General features: G+C 32.5%; 2 protein-coding genes across 2 annotated transcripts; both read right to left on the bottom strand.

The window, feature by feature from the left end:
* Positions 1 to 4,969: 4,969 nt before the first annotated feature.
* Positions 4,970 to 6,024, bottom strand: LOC130749518 (60S ribosomal protein L37-3). The gene is made up of 4 exons (XM_057602883.1): positions 5,890 to 6,024; positions 5,650 to 5,785; positions 5,460 to 5,561; positions 4,970 to 5,242 (listed from the first exon to the last, which is right to left on the bottom strand). Exons 1-4 carry the CDS (start codon positions 5,890 to 5,892, stop codon positions 5,196 to 5,198), a joined length of 288 nt encoding a protein of 95 aa, XP_057458866.1. The 5' UTR covers positions 5,893 to 6,024; the 3' UTR covers positions 4,970 to 5,195.
* A 3,154-nt stretch (positions 6,025 to 9,178) lies between these two features.
* LOC130709546 (glucan endo-1,3-beta-D-glucosidase ARB_01444-like) lies at positions 9,179 to 10,391 on the bottom strand (the record flags this gene model as incomplete). The annotated part of the gene is given in 4 exon segments (XM_057558930.1): positions 9,179 to 9,643; positions 9,645 to 9,851; positions 9,853 to 9,989; positions 9,992 to 10,391. Coding segments are annotated over 4 exon segments (1,059 nt in total), but the record flags the coding sequence as incomplete, so codon positions are not given.
* Between the last annotated feature and the right edge of the window lie 4,730 nt (positions 10,392 to 15,121).

Genomic DNA, 15,121 nt, shown 5'->3' with positions numbered 1-15,121 from the left:
AATAAGTGACGAATTTCAAAAAAAATAAATTTTACGAGTTTCATCATATAACGAAGGGGTGCTTTAACCAATTTTTCTCAAGCTAAATTTTGTGCACATTTCTAAGTGTCGGTGGAAATTTCCAATTTTTAGTCGAAATTCCTGAATTTTAAAGGTATTCTTTGGAATGGGTAACAGAATTTAAAAAATTAATTTTTCCAAGTTTCATTATATGATGAAGGGGATATTTAACCAAACTTTCTCAAGCCAAAATTTGTTCAAATTTGTGAGTGTTGGTTGAAATTTTCAAATTTTTGTCGAAATTCATAAATTTTAAATGTATTAGCCCTTGGAAAGGGTGAAAGAATTCAAAAAAATTAATTTTTCCGAGTTTCATCATATGATTAAGGGGATCCTTAACCCAAATTTCTCAACGAAAAATATGGGCAACTTTTTTAGTGTTGGTGCAGATTTTCAATTTTTTGTCGAAATTCGTGAGTTTTAAAAAAATACGTTAGCCCATGGATTTAGTTGCGAAGTCTAAAAAAATTAATTTTTTTTGAGTTTCATGGTATAAAGAAAGGAAGCTTTAACCAAGTTTTACTCAGGATTAATATTATGATTTTTTTGAGTATCAGAGTAGTTTTTTCTTTCTTAGAAGTAATTCCCGTGTTTTAAAGGTATTAGCTCATGGAATGAGTGACGAAATTTGAAAAAAATTAAATTCTCCACGTTCCTTAATATGATGAAGGAGAACTTTAACCAAAGTTTCTCATGCTAAATTTGTGAAATTTTCAATGTTAGAGTATTAGTGGAAATTTTCAATTTTTGTTCGAAATTCTTGAGTTTTAAAGGTAAATGCCCTCGGAATAAGTGACGAATTCCAAAAAAATTAAATTTTACGAGTATCATCATATAATGAAGTGGTGCTTTAACCAAATTTTCTCAAGCTAAAATTTGTGCAAATTTCTGAATGTCGGTGGAAATTTCCAATTTTTAGTCAAAATTCCTGAATTTTAAATGTATTAGCCCTTGGAATGGTGACAGAATTTTAAAAAAGATAATTTTTCCGAGTTTCATTATATGATGAAGTGGAGATATAACCAAACTTTCTCATGCTAAATTTCTTCAAATGTTAGACTGTTGGTTGAAATTCTCTATTTGTTGTCGAAATTCTTAAATTTCAAATGTATTAACCCTTGGAATCGGTGACAAAATTTAAAAAAATTAATTTTTTCGAGTTTCATTATATGATTAAGGGGAGTCTTAACCAAACTTCCTCAAAGTAAAATATGGGCAAGTTTTTAAATGTTGGTGCAGATTTTCCATTTTTTTGTCGAAATTCGAGTTTTAATGATTTTAGCACATGGATTTAGTTGAGAAGTCTAAAAAAATTAATTTTTTTGAGTTTCATGGTATAGAGAAGGGAGTATTTAACCAAGTTTTACTCTGGATTAATATTATGAATTTTTTGAGTATCGGTAAAGCTTTTTCGTTTTTAGCCGTAATTCCTGTATCTAAAGGTGTTAGCCCATAAAATGAGTAACGAAATTCGAAAAATAATTAAATTCCCCACGTTCCATAATATGATGAAGGAGAACTTTAACCAAACTTTTTTATGCTAATTTTGTGCAAATGTTTGAGTGTTGGTGGAAATTTTCAATTTTTGTCCGAAATTCTTGAGTTTTAAAGCTAAAATGCCCATGGAATAAGTGACGAATTCCAAAAAATTAAATTTTACGAGTTACATCATATAATGAAGGGGTGCTTTAACCAATTTTTCTCACGCTAAATTTTATGCACATTTCTAAGTGTCGGTGGAAATTTCCAAATTTTAGTCGAAATTCCTGAATTTTAAAGGTAGCCTTTGGAATGGGTAACGGAATTCAAAAAAAAATAATTTTTTCAAGTTTCATTATATGATGAAGGGGAGATTTAACCAAACTTTATCAAGCCAAAATTTGTTCAAATTTTAGAGTGTTGGTTGAAATTTTCAATTTTTTATCGAAATTCTTGAATTTTAAATGTATTAGCCTTTGGAATGGGTGACATAATTCAAAAAAATTAATTTTTCCGAGTTTCATCGTATGATTAAGGGGAGCTTTAACCCAAATTTCTCAACGTAAAATATGGGCAACTTTTTTAGTGTTGGTGCAGATTTTCAATTTTTTGTCGAAATTCGTGAGTTTTAAAAAAATTCGTTAGCCCACGGATTTAGTTGCGAAGTCTAAAAAAATTAATTTTTTTTAGTTTCATGGTATAAAGAAAGGAGGCTTTAACCAAGTTTTACTCAGGATTAATATGATGAATTTTTTGAGTATCGGTGTAGATTTTTCTTTCTTAGCAGCAATTCCCGTGTTTTAAAGGTGTTAGCCCATGGAATGAGTGACGAAATTCAAAAAAAAAATTCCCCACGTTTCATAATATGATGAAGGAGAACTTTATTCAAACTTTCTAATGCTAAATTTGTACAAATGTTTGAGTATTGGTGGAAATTTTCAATTTTTGTTCGAAATTCTTGAGTTTTAAAGCTAAATGCCGTCGAAATAAGTGATGAATTCCAAAAATTTAAATTTAGTGAGTTTCATCATATAATGAAAGGGTGCTTCAACCAATTTTTCTCAAGCTAAATTTTTTGCACATTTCTAAGTGCCGGTGGAAATTTCCAATTGTTATTCGAAATTCCTGCATTTTAAAGGTATAGCCTTTGGAATGGGTAATGGAATTCCAAAAATTTATTTTTCCGAGTATCATTATAAGAGGAAGGGGAGATTTAACCAAACTTTCTCAATCCAAAATTTGTTCGAATTTTTGACTATTGGTTGACATTTTTAATTTTTTGTCGAAATTCTTGAATTTTAAATGTATTAGCCCTTGAAATGGGTGACAAAATTCAAAAAAAAATTAATTTTTCCGAGTTTCATCGTATGATTAAGGGGATCTCAACCCAACTTTCTCAACGTAAAATATGGGCAAGTTTTTTAGTGTTGGTGTAGATTTTCAATTTTTTGTCGAAATTCATTAGTTTTAATAAAATTCGTTAACCTATGGATTTAGTTGTGAAGTCTAAAAAAATTATTTTTCTTTTAGTTTCATGGTTTAAAGATAGGAGGCTTTAACTAAGTTTTACTCATGATTAATATTATGAATTTTTTGAGTATCGGTGTGGTTTTTTCTTTCTTAGCAGTAATTCCCGTGTTTTAAAGGTGTTAGCCCATGAAATGAGTGACGAAATTCAAAAAAAAAATTAAATTCCTCACGTTTCATAATATGATGAAGGAGAAGTTTAACCAAACTTTCTCATGCTAAATTTGCGCAAATGTTTGAGTGTTGATGGAAATTTTCAATTTTTGTTCGAAATTCTTGAGTTTTAAAGTTAAATGTCCATGGAATAAGTGACTTCTACTTTTGGACGGTATACACCTCCCACTATTGGTTTTCGACTACATCCTCTAGAATCGCTTCAGCTTATGCTTCAGTTTGTTTGAGATATACAAGAACCTTCCTTTTATTTGACTCCTATTAACGTCCCTAAAGTCAATATGAGCTTCCTTGACATCCGTACAGTTTGTAAGTTTCCCCGAGCGGTTAAGTTGTGTTGATGGAAGCATATAATTGAATCACGTAGCTAACAGGACGAATTTCACAATTTCATATAAAAGATTAGGCTTCAAATGCTTAACCAAAAATGAAAGTGTTTAAGCATTCACAAGATGTAGGTTGCAAATTATGCATCATCGAAGAGAAACCAAACATGTAATACTTTCAAATTATGAAAGGTAATTACGTCAAAGAAAAACCTGAGTCATTCTATTCTAATATCATACACATACCCATCAATATAAAAGATATCAAACAATACTCAAAATCTTAGCTATCCTGGTATAAAAAAAAATACAAAGGGAAATGATAGATTGCTCGACCAAATCCATGACAAATTGTGACAGCATAATCAACAACCGGCAGACCATGATTGCAATTTGTTTTATTTTAATTTCAATTTAATGTAAACTTAAAAAACTACAAAATCTTTGCAATCATAGCAAGCGTGCACATTAAAACTAGTCGGGTCCCATAATATAGCTCAAGTACAAACCATCCCAGAAGATGGACATGAGACAAAAGGCAAAGTATTCATTTTTGGTTTGACACACACTTCAGATCAATTGTGATATATCTTAAGAAATAGAACAAAGGGAATATTCAACTACACCCTACAACCTAAAATCATAAATCCTCAAAGCATACTACCTAAATTACTCATACCGTTAGAACAACTAATATGGTAAAGCAGAAAAAGCATGGGAGGTTCAGGCCACAAGATGGTTCAAGCAGAAAATCGCCTAAATGGAAGCAATAGAGAATTTTAATTCTTCAACTGGGAAAAATGATTTGCCCTATCATGGGGTATAAGCAATGAATAATAGTTTAGCATGAATAAAAATTTACAAAAAAATGTTGACACCTTAAAGTCATGTTCGTTGGGAAACCTAAAGAGGCAAAAAGCTAATCAGCAATTGGCACTCAATGAAACCACTAATCAAATAATGATGGCCACCAAAGCCATTTATCACATAAACCAGACATTGGCATTCAAAAGTTCGGAAACAGACTAAAACCTAATCAGCAATTGGCAAACGACCAAACCACACATCAAATATGATAGCCAGCAAAGTCATTTATCATGCAAACCAGACATAATCAACACAACCTAAAACAACCTTCAATATCAGGAATAGCAGGGAGATTTAGCCAGCGAAGTCATTTATCATGCAAACCAGACATAATCAAACACAACCTAAAACAACCTTCAATATCAGGAATAACAGGGGGATTTATGTACTCTCATATAAATAGAACCGAAGACAATCTCATAGCAGATTGACAGAACTGTTTAAGCATACCATAAATAATTTAGGCTCGCTAGTTATCAATATTGCAAAATTCACGATGAATGCCCACAATAGTATTGTGAGGTAAGGCGTCCCTATTTCCCAAAGAGAACCATTTAACACCAAAACTATAAATGTCATACAATCCAACCGGGCAATCAAAAAGTCTTATAATCATGTTGAAACACAAAGCCAAGTACAAGTTAATTGAAGGAATGAGGCTGCAAAAAACAAATGTTCTAAGAGACTTGTCCCCAGCAAAAACAAAATGTCTAATTCTATAACTCAGTACCCAGCAAAGCAAAACAACGATCCTCGAAAGTCTTAAGCAGTAGCTGCTGCTCCCTTGTTCCTGGGTGCAGCTTCAGTCCCTGATTCAAACCCCCGCAACAAAAATCAGTATACTAGTTAAAATAACAACCAGATAAAAGCGAGATCAAATTATAATCAATTTGCACTAAATTGGGATCCAATTAATCAAAACAAGCACAATGATGAATTGTTGGTATCAAATTGAAATCTATTAGCATCTAAACACACTATAAAATCTTAATTAAGCATTTGAGGATTAGAAATGAGTGAAATCACCTTCTCTGAATCCGCTCTTGAACCGGCGAGGCACGTTACGCAAGTACCTCATCCTGCCAGTTCCGGTGGTCTTTCTTCGGATCGCTTTGACACTCCAGTTATCTGAAATCGACAATCGATAAACGTTAATCACAATCATCGTTAAAACCCTAACCCTAATGTAAGATAGTGAGAGAAGAAAGGGGGTTACATTTCCTCTTGCGTGCGGCGGGGAAAGCGCACGCGGCGCAGCGACTCTTCTGGAGATGGAAACTGCGGCGGCCACACCTCACACAGAGAGTGTGGGTCTTGTTCCTGCGCTTACCGAAGGACCCTGTTCCCTTCCCCTGTGTTCAATTCACACACACAGAAACGTAATCGTCAAACCAATGAGCGTGGAAAGAGAGAGAGAGCGAGAGGAAGAGAGAGAGAGAGAGAGAGAGAGAGTTACCATTGAAGCAGGTTCTGCAGATTAGGGTTACAGAGTGAAGCGCAGCTATATGGTGAAGAAGAAGAAATGGTATTGGAAAGTTGTATTTATACCTGTGAGGGTTTATTTTAGGGTTAGTGTTTCTTTTTTCTTTTTTTTTTTATTTCTTTTTTTTAGGTTAGTTGAGGGCACTATGGGCTAATGTTCAAGCCCTAATATGGAGTGGACTTTTTTTATAATGGTTTTGGGCTGTTTAAGCTTGGGAGTTTGTCTAAAAAAACTTGGGAGGGAATTTTTTTTAACAGTGTAGGAGATTGACCAAAATGTTTTGTATCTGTTCGCAAAAGTTCAGAACCAAACTGAAATATCTTTCTAAAAGAATGAAGTGTTGAGCTATTACATAAACCACTTGGTTTTTAAACAATACAGAAAATTGAAGTTTTTTTTTGTAACATGGAGGAGGGTTAAGTCTTGAAAAGTGAAAACATTACACAACAAGTAATGAGAGAAGACAAAGCCTAAAAAACGTCTTTGATATAATAAATTATGATACTTCGTTAAAGGGTAGTGCAAAACATGGATGTCAAATTCATGATAATTTTTTTTTATTACAAAGGGAAATAGAAAAGAAGACAAACTAAACTAGAGCATCCTGGCAAAGAAGGGGAACCACCATGGATGGTGGAGTCCTCCAAACCTTCCAGTCCCAGCCTTCACTAACCGCGAGTTTCGCCAAAGCATCTACAACCATGTTCCTTTCCCGCGAAACATAACCAATAGTCACATTCCAATCTCTAGCGAGTAGCTCCCGAATTACCAAAATTTAAATGGCGGAGCCACTAGGGGAGGGGGCCTACTACTACCATGGCACAGCCAAAGTTTTCAAATTTACACATGAAAATAATTTGTAGAGTTCTGGCACCTCTCTTATTTTATGATTTCACAAAATAGGTTTGAATATGTTTTCAACCATTACCTCAGTTGTAGTTTTCCACGTTGGAATGAATATTAAATTACGTATTGGTTTGAGGTTCAATTTTTGTAAGGGTGTACTTATCGTAGTGGCGGAGGTAACGGGAGGTTTGCATATGCTATGGCACCACCCAAAATTTTACAATACACTTTAAAAGAAGTGGAAATAGTGATGAACTGAATTATTGAGTACAGATTCATTCATATTGCACTTTGTATTTTACTAGGTAGTTACCCGTGCGATGCACCGATACTATTTTATACGGAATGAAAAAAAAATTTATGGATAATTTACAACCTAATCTAAATTAATTCACATATTTTCATCGTACCAAAATGTTTTAAAATCGAAACATACCTCTTCATTTATTAAAATTTTAATATTTTTAGTTTCTAAATTACTTATTATGTAATATAAAAAATGAATAAAATAAATACACGTGACAAATTTTTTTGTTTGTATTTAAATAGACACAAAAGATAATTTATTTTATCATATAAAAAATGCAATTAATAAATAATAAATTTGTTTAAAACTTTATGTTTATTTTATTGTAATTATAAATGCTATGCAAGGTAATTATGATATACGAACTGGTTTTTTTAATTTTAAATATTGTTCTTCATCTAATATCTCTAAATACAAAATTAGATTATTCTGTTTCATTTCCATTTTAAATTTTATTAAATTATTTTTTTAAACTCTATTTTAATTTTATCATATCACCGAGTTAATAAATATAAAAAAGTCTTCCGAAGCAGCAAAATCTAAATATAAGAAAAACTTTATTTAAATTTATTAAAACATCTCAATTCAATCTCTTCTATGATATCATCAATAATATACAACAAATTTAAGATAAGTAACAAACAATGCCAAATGGGAGCATTATCAGCGGCAAGGGAAGTAGAAGCAGCTAATTTCGGGGAATGATTCTGTGAAATTGTTTGTTCTGGGACAACATGATTTGGTTGTATACATTGGTGTTGTCTTTGTGGGGAGCCGCAAAAAATGGTTTTGGTTTAATATTATGCTCCCACACCATCAGTAAACATGGAATGTTCTTTTCTTCCGGTAAAATTTGATCAGCAGTCAAATATATAATACTGGTTTTTCTTTTTTTTGCTAAATTTTATTTTGAAAAACCAAGGCCAAACTATCCACCACAAAATGGTCCTCATATGAACAAAAACTACAAGTAGAAAAGATTGTAGGATTAGTATCAGTTTCAAAGAAAGGGCACAAGGAGACCAACAAATGTCATATGCATAGGACCAAAACGGGCTTTGCATTCTATGACACACTCGGAGGTGTAAGCTTTATTTGGTCAGCATCATCCTTAACAGTATGCATGAACAAGAAGTGACAAAGAGGCTATATGGAAAGCTTGCAGGACATCATAAAAGAATTCATATAGAAAAGAATGGTGATAATAGTGCAACTAAGTACAATTTGATTCAATTGAAATGAACTTTTGATCCCATCTGCTGCTCTAGAAAACAACAGGGGTCTTCCACACATTATATTTAGTTTATGGTTGTTCTAAGTAGATATCCCTCTCATAGTCTCACATGTCATTTTTATTTGAAAGGAGTGGAAACAGTACAGTGTGGTTATGTGATAACAGAACAAAACACATGCATGGAACAAATGTTTCCCATAATAGATAAAAATATTTGAACCATAAAGGCAGCACTCAAGATATAATTCATCAAAATTAAGACATAGATAAAAAATAAAACACTTAAACACAATAGGTTATCTTGCTTCATGCTTGTGATGAGTATGCAATATAAAAACAAGCCTTGGCTTGGTCACAATAAGGGAAATATATTCCCAGTTACATGCTTATAAAACTAATAAGTGCTGTGATAGATCTGAGGGACTTTAGAGTTAAGCTGCATGCTCAATAGTGCGCCTAGCAAGAGAGAAATTTGGAAAATGAAGGAGTCATTTTCATTCCGGTGTTCTAATGGCACCATAATGTATTGCCTCATCACGAAATCAACCAACCATAACTCTCAGTTTTAACATTTAAAGTGCACACTTCAATTGCCAAGAGTCCCAAATCCACAAATTTTTGTTGCTTTCAAATGCATTGACATTTCAATAAAATCTGGCAGTACTTACCAAGATTAGACAAATTGGATTTTCATTACTCATATATTGCTTCCTTAATGCTAGTTAAGGTCTCCAGATTTCAGAGGGCATCCATCAGCTAACAGCTACTTTTTCTTTTTTTAATTTTAAAGCTGTAAATGCCTAAAATGCACAAAACAAAAATAAAGGAAAGTTGCTAGACGATGCAACCACAAGATTCATCATGACACAGTAAAGATAGACAATGAATTCAAAATTCCACACAAACATACTTTATTTACAAACAAATTGTAAGAGACATATATAAGTTGAATACAGAAATAGGTACAACGCAAGAACTACTAATATCTTCTTTACTTTTTAAGTATTTGAAATCATTAACAATACCTAGTGGCAGTAATGACCAAACCAGCAGTGTTTCCCATGTCCAAATTCCTCTACTTCATCACCTCTGCTGTGAACCCACCATAATAGATTAGTCAATGTGTTTCCATCATCAAAACCATTTAAGCTTCTTATCTTCTGCAACGCACCTTCATTATCATACACTCCTCGCAGTGCATACACAAACCCCTTCCATCCTTCTCCAACACCTTCCCTATTCAAAGCAGGTAAAGTCCACTCCACAAGCTCCTTCACAAAATCAACATTTGAGAACAGAACTTCAGAAATAGGCAGCAAAGGCAAGAGCTGAATCCTTAGCCATACACTCTCTCCACTCAGGAGGAGCAAACCATAGTCCACTGTCTCTCTTGTTAGCCCATAACACACCAACTACCTTGTTCTCTTTGGTAAAATCTTCCTCATAAAGCTTATCTCCTTCTCTTACATGCCACCACATTTGAGCTGCATGGATTTCGAACGATGTAAGTGTCAATCCAGTAGCAACAAGATGGGTGTCTCCATATGCCCAAACCCATCAATGTTGCAGAGTAATATGCATTCACAGCTTCACTGGTGCTCTCCTAATTTCTTCCATCAGCAAACTCGGTTAACCCTCCAGCCCAGGAGTGCAGTTTATAAAGGTCGAAACACCTTAGATGGCGTAATTAGAGTTTGATCTTCTGCTCAAGGTCATGAAATCTGCCATGAGTGAATAGGCCTGAGGCTTATCCTTCCTTCCCCAAACTGGGTCAATCTTTGCAAGCACTACAATTCCATAAACAAAGTACCCCAAATGATATTGATGACCATTGTAAACTCCAAACCTGAAATCAGCCCCAATATCAGTAGAACCTTGCTTAGTAATAACCCTTCCCCACTTCCTATCATAGAGAAATTCATTCCCATTAAAAGTTTCATCCAGCAATGGCTCAATGGTTTCCTTCAAATACTTCCTAATCTTTGGAATCACATCAAGGAAGCACACCTCTTCAGCTATCAAAGTCAACCTTGCTGCCCTTGCAATCAATTCCCCATAAAAGTATGAAGAATTTGTTGTGATTGCAGATTAATTCAGACCCTCAACATCTTTCAACGGTGTCCCTCGTGAGAGCAAGCATTGCAGCGAGAAAAAGAAAATAGAGAGAACAAAAAGATAAAAATGTTTCCTTGATGAACCAAATGCTTTGGTGGTTGAAGTGATTATAAAAACTCCAAAAGCTACTTAAATAAGGGATGGTGGCACTTTGAAAACACCAAACGGAAACAAAAAGCAAATGCAACATGCTATAAAGTGACCTATAAAGACTTCTAAAGCTATAAAGTCTTTTTCAAGAGTAAATTTAAAAAAAGTAGATTATAGAGTTAGTTTCATGAAAAGTAGGTTAAAAAGTTAGAACAAAATTAAAGTAGATAAAAAGTTATTTTCAAACAAAGTAGATTAAAAAGTTAGAACAACAATTAAAGTAGATTTTAAATTTTGTTCTAACTTTTTAATCCCATATTATAAAATAAATTTAAATTGTCAAATTTTCCATGAACACCTACAAAATATAATAAATAAGGAACTTGATCAATGATTTTCCCATTTTTTTTGGAACATACTCATTTTCTCTAACTAAAAAATATGTATCCTAGATCAAATGATTATTAATCTCAATACTTAATTTCATAATTTTTTATTTATATTAATTAGACACACAATTATTAATTTCGTATCATATATCAAATTAATAATAATCTCAATACTTAATTTCATAATTTTTTATTTCTATTATTTAGGCCTACAATTATCTATACTATCAATATTTTTTTTAATACTCTATACTATCAATATTAATATCCGCATAATAAAAATTAACAAATATCATCTATTAAAAGAATTATTACATAGAGCTAAAAATAAACAATATGAAATTATTTCCATCAACCAAAGTAAATACAAACAAAAAATAACTTTTGAAGCATAACCTAATAATTTTAAAACTTCAATTTAAACCAAATAAAAAACCAAAAAGTAGCAAAAAAGGTTCCTTATGGTGCACCTCAGCAACATTTATGAAAAACCCTAATGTGAATAGTGGCAAAAATGTTATCCCTTTGTAGTAGTTATAGATTATAGATTTCATTTTCACTCACATTCTCTCTCCTCTTATTTCTCTATAGTCTCTTCTATTTCTATTATATCTTTCATCATTTTGTTTGACAGGGAATAGAAATGACCAAAAAATTATCATTTCCAACGAAGAAAAAAGCTTCCAACGAAGAAAAATATATATTCTCTACTTATATTTCATTGGTGGAGTTGTTTTTTGTTTGAGAACAAAACATTATTCTGAATTAAAAATGGAGTGTGAACATAGCATTATTGATTTTATTATCACACAAATAAATTCATAAAAAAATCAATTTCTAGTGCAAAAAGGTAGCTTACAAAGGCCATATTAAGGATCAGTGTTCTACATTATACAAAGGAGTTAACATATTATTTTATTTTAAATTCCTTTATTTCCAATTGAAGTAAAGAGTTAACGAAATGAAAACCTCATAAACTTAAACAATCCAATTTTTAAAAAATTATACGTCTTCTATTTTATTATAGTCCCCCTCAACCGAAAAGTCTACCTCTACTCATTGTTAGGTTTGCTCCTCAGGTCCCCCAGATTAACACAATCGCATGCAAGGTACTATGCACTTATAACCAAAACATGCTGCAGTCTCTACAATAATGCTTAGTATCAAAAAAGAGAAGAATAAATGTATTCTTATTTGATATCTACCAATCCTATTTTCAACTTCCCCATCTCAAGATCCAACCAAGGTCTCTAATTACACATCTCTAGCTATTTGTGATGACAAAAAACCACTAACTTATTGATTAGCCGTGGTACTTTTTTCTCTTGCAAACACATACATTATGATCAAATAGCATTAAAAAATTGTGTTTTAAAACCATTAAAAATATAAATGTAACTTATACAAATGATCATTTAAACACCATTATATATATATATATTTTTTTGATGGAGTAATTGATAAAGAAATTAAGATTGGAATAATACCATTTGAATGAGTGCGCAGTACCTTGCATTTCCTGATTTTTCACTGTGAACAGCCCTTGATACTGGCCTTTTTGACAATGTCTAGGTACAATTCTTCAACAATCGATCATGCAATTACAACCAACAAAATTTTGAACGCATTTTAAGTGCATGGAACCGATGGACCAAGTCATTTAAAGGAGGGAAAGTGTTTCTGGGGTTGCCCGCAGCTCAAGAAGCAGCTGCAACCGGTTATGTTCCTACTGATGTATTAATATCTAATATTTTACCTGTGATAAAGAATTCTTCAAATTATGGAGGGGTCATGTTGTGGTCAAGGTACTATGATCGATAAAATGAGCAGATACAGTGCCTCATTTCAAATATATCCTCTGTGTACAGAGCAAAGCATTCCCAGGTGCAAGAGTGGTAATTTCGTGGAACGTTTTGGTTACATGTCCACACCTGCTATCAAGGTTTATGAAGGTGAGAACATTGGTGCACTGTGCTGTGAGAACATATGTAGGAACAACTGTTCCTGTGAAGCGTATGCTCCAACGAATCATGTTAACAATACTGGATGTCAGATATGGGGCAAAGGAACCAAGTTCATTAGATCTTCTGGGGAAAAAGCACAGCCAATCTACCTTGTTAAACACAAAGGTGTGTCTAGTTATTTTGTTTGACTAGTTCTCTACAAAGTTCATTATTTCTGTTTTTTAAGAAAACTTTGCATTAGCTTCAACAAAAATTTTACTGTCCCAAGATTCCCTATAAGAAAAATTTGAAATTCAGGTTAATTGTATATGCAAGGGCAACAATAACTAGTTATCATCATAATACATAGCGCATTCATGTTGCTAAGAATTGGCTCCTAGTCAGTTGGTAATATCTCTTCATTCTTTTGAATTTTGAAATATAAAATTATGTTGGAGTTAAACCCTTTAACATCCATCAGAAATTGTCTCAGCATCCTTTTCAAACTTCAAAGTAGAAAATTATCCTTCTGTGAATTGTAGTAAACCGGTGGTGGATATGGCTCATCATTGGAGTAGGAGCAGCCCTTGCAATACCTGTGGTCTTCTCTTTATGCCTTGTCTTGTAGAGAAAATACAAAGCAAAAGGTAACTTTGGCGTAGTGAATTTCAAATAGGTTTTCTGAGTTTAAGTGCTTGTTTATAAAATTACAGTGAAACCAAAATCATAGTGGATGGTAGCAAAAGTTATAAGAAGTTGCTTTTGTCTATTGTGATTTTTGTTTCACAATGATTTTCCACCGTGTATCCAAAACACTAATCCTTTAAAACTTCCACCTATTGATAACATAATTTCATGGTACACCACTAGTGGCTAGAGCAATGATGCAGAAGGAGCTAATACATGAGATTGGAGGTAATGCAATGCTTTCTATGGTGTACGGAAAAGCCAGATGAAACGCACCGTTTAGTGATAACTAGGAGGGTTAAAAAAAAGAAAAAAAAAAGGGGGAAAACTAGATGATACTAGGATATAACCCGTTTGTCCGTGCGATGCACGGATAATGTTTTACGAACTCTACTGTTAATTACAATTATTGAATTTTTGATATATATGGAATAATACAACGATGTATTTTCTAAGGCATACAATTTTAATTAGTCGAACACTTACACATATAGATTTAATTTAACAAATGAATTAACCAACGCTTTGTTTTTTGGTTGAGCTTAGGGTTCTTGATTGTTGTATATCTTTTTGGTTTGCTATCTTGGGGACCGTCTTATGCTGTGGAGTGATTAGCTTTTTATTGTTACTAATCACCCTGCTTTCTTTATCTCCCTTTTAGCTTGGTTTTCAAAGCTGATATTGATACACTCTTTTACTTTCGAAAAAATAAATTTAACCTACGCTTTGCAGTTTGGCCTCATGGTCTTTTTCTCATTTGATTGTTTACAGTTTTTCATAAAATCAGGGAACAATTTATTAGCCATTTATTTGAAATTTTTCTAAATTCACTAAAAAAAAGAATATCTCTTATTATTTTTTGAAAATAATATATATATATATATATATATATATATATATATATAGGGTTGAGAATCAACTCTGTTAATATGTACGGAATATCTCTTGTATAAGATTTTTTCTCGTCTTTAACTCTAATAAAATAAACAAATAAACAAAAAAAAATTATTTTGTAATGCATTTGAAAGAACTATATACAATCAAATGCATCTAAATTTTTCCTGCATAGATGCTCTTCTAAGAACCATTTGCACTAATTATGCATCAACAATAAAATTACCAAAACATCCCTCTTTTCTCTCTATGAGGAACCAAGAGCAAGCATCAGACCATAACTCCTCAATCAAAGACCAATTTATTGACTGTATAAGACAATAAAATTTTTCTAACTGTCATGTAATAGATAGTGCTTATGCTACACATTAACATAAAAAAGAAAAATCTTGGCAAAACAATCAGAGAAATCAACCAAGGCAAGGAGTAGAACAAATAAAAGTTTAACCATGTTGATAAAAAAACATCCTAATCTCGTAACAAAAAGAAAGATATAAAAAGGTTAAAGCTTTAAATATAACTTTAAATATAAAATGAGAAAGCAGAGCAATATATACAGTCAGTTCGACGACATGTGAGAACTACTAATTAGATGTATATACTGTCAGTTCTAAAAATACCCAAGTTTTATTCCTTGGGTCTGCATTAGATAGGCAGCAAACTTATAGTGTAGAATACACACACAACACAACAAATTTAT

This window comes from Lotus japonicus, chromosome 3, assembly GCF_012489685.1.
Source record: "Lotus japonicus ecotype B-129 chromosome 3, LjGifu_v1.2".
NCBI lineage: Eukaryota > Viridiplantae > Streptophyta > Magnoliopsida > Fabales > Fabaceae > Lotus > Lotus japonicus.
Note: the sequence above shows the minus strand (reverse complement) of the source record. Positions and strands in the feature narration are given on the sequence as shown.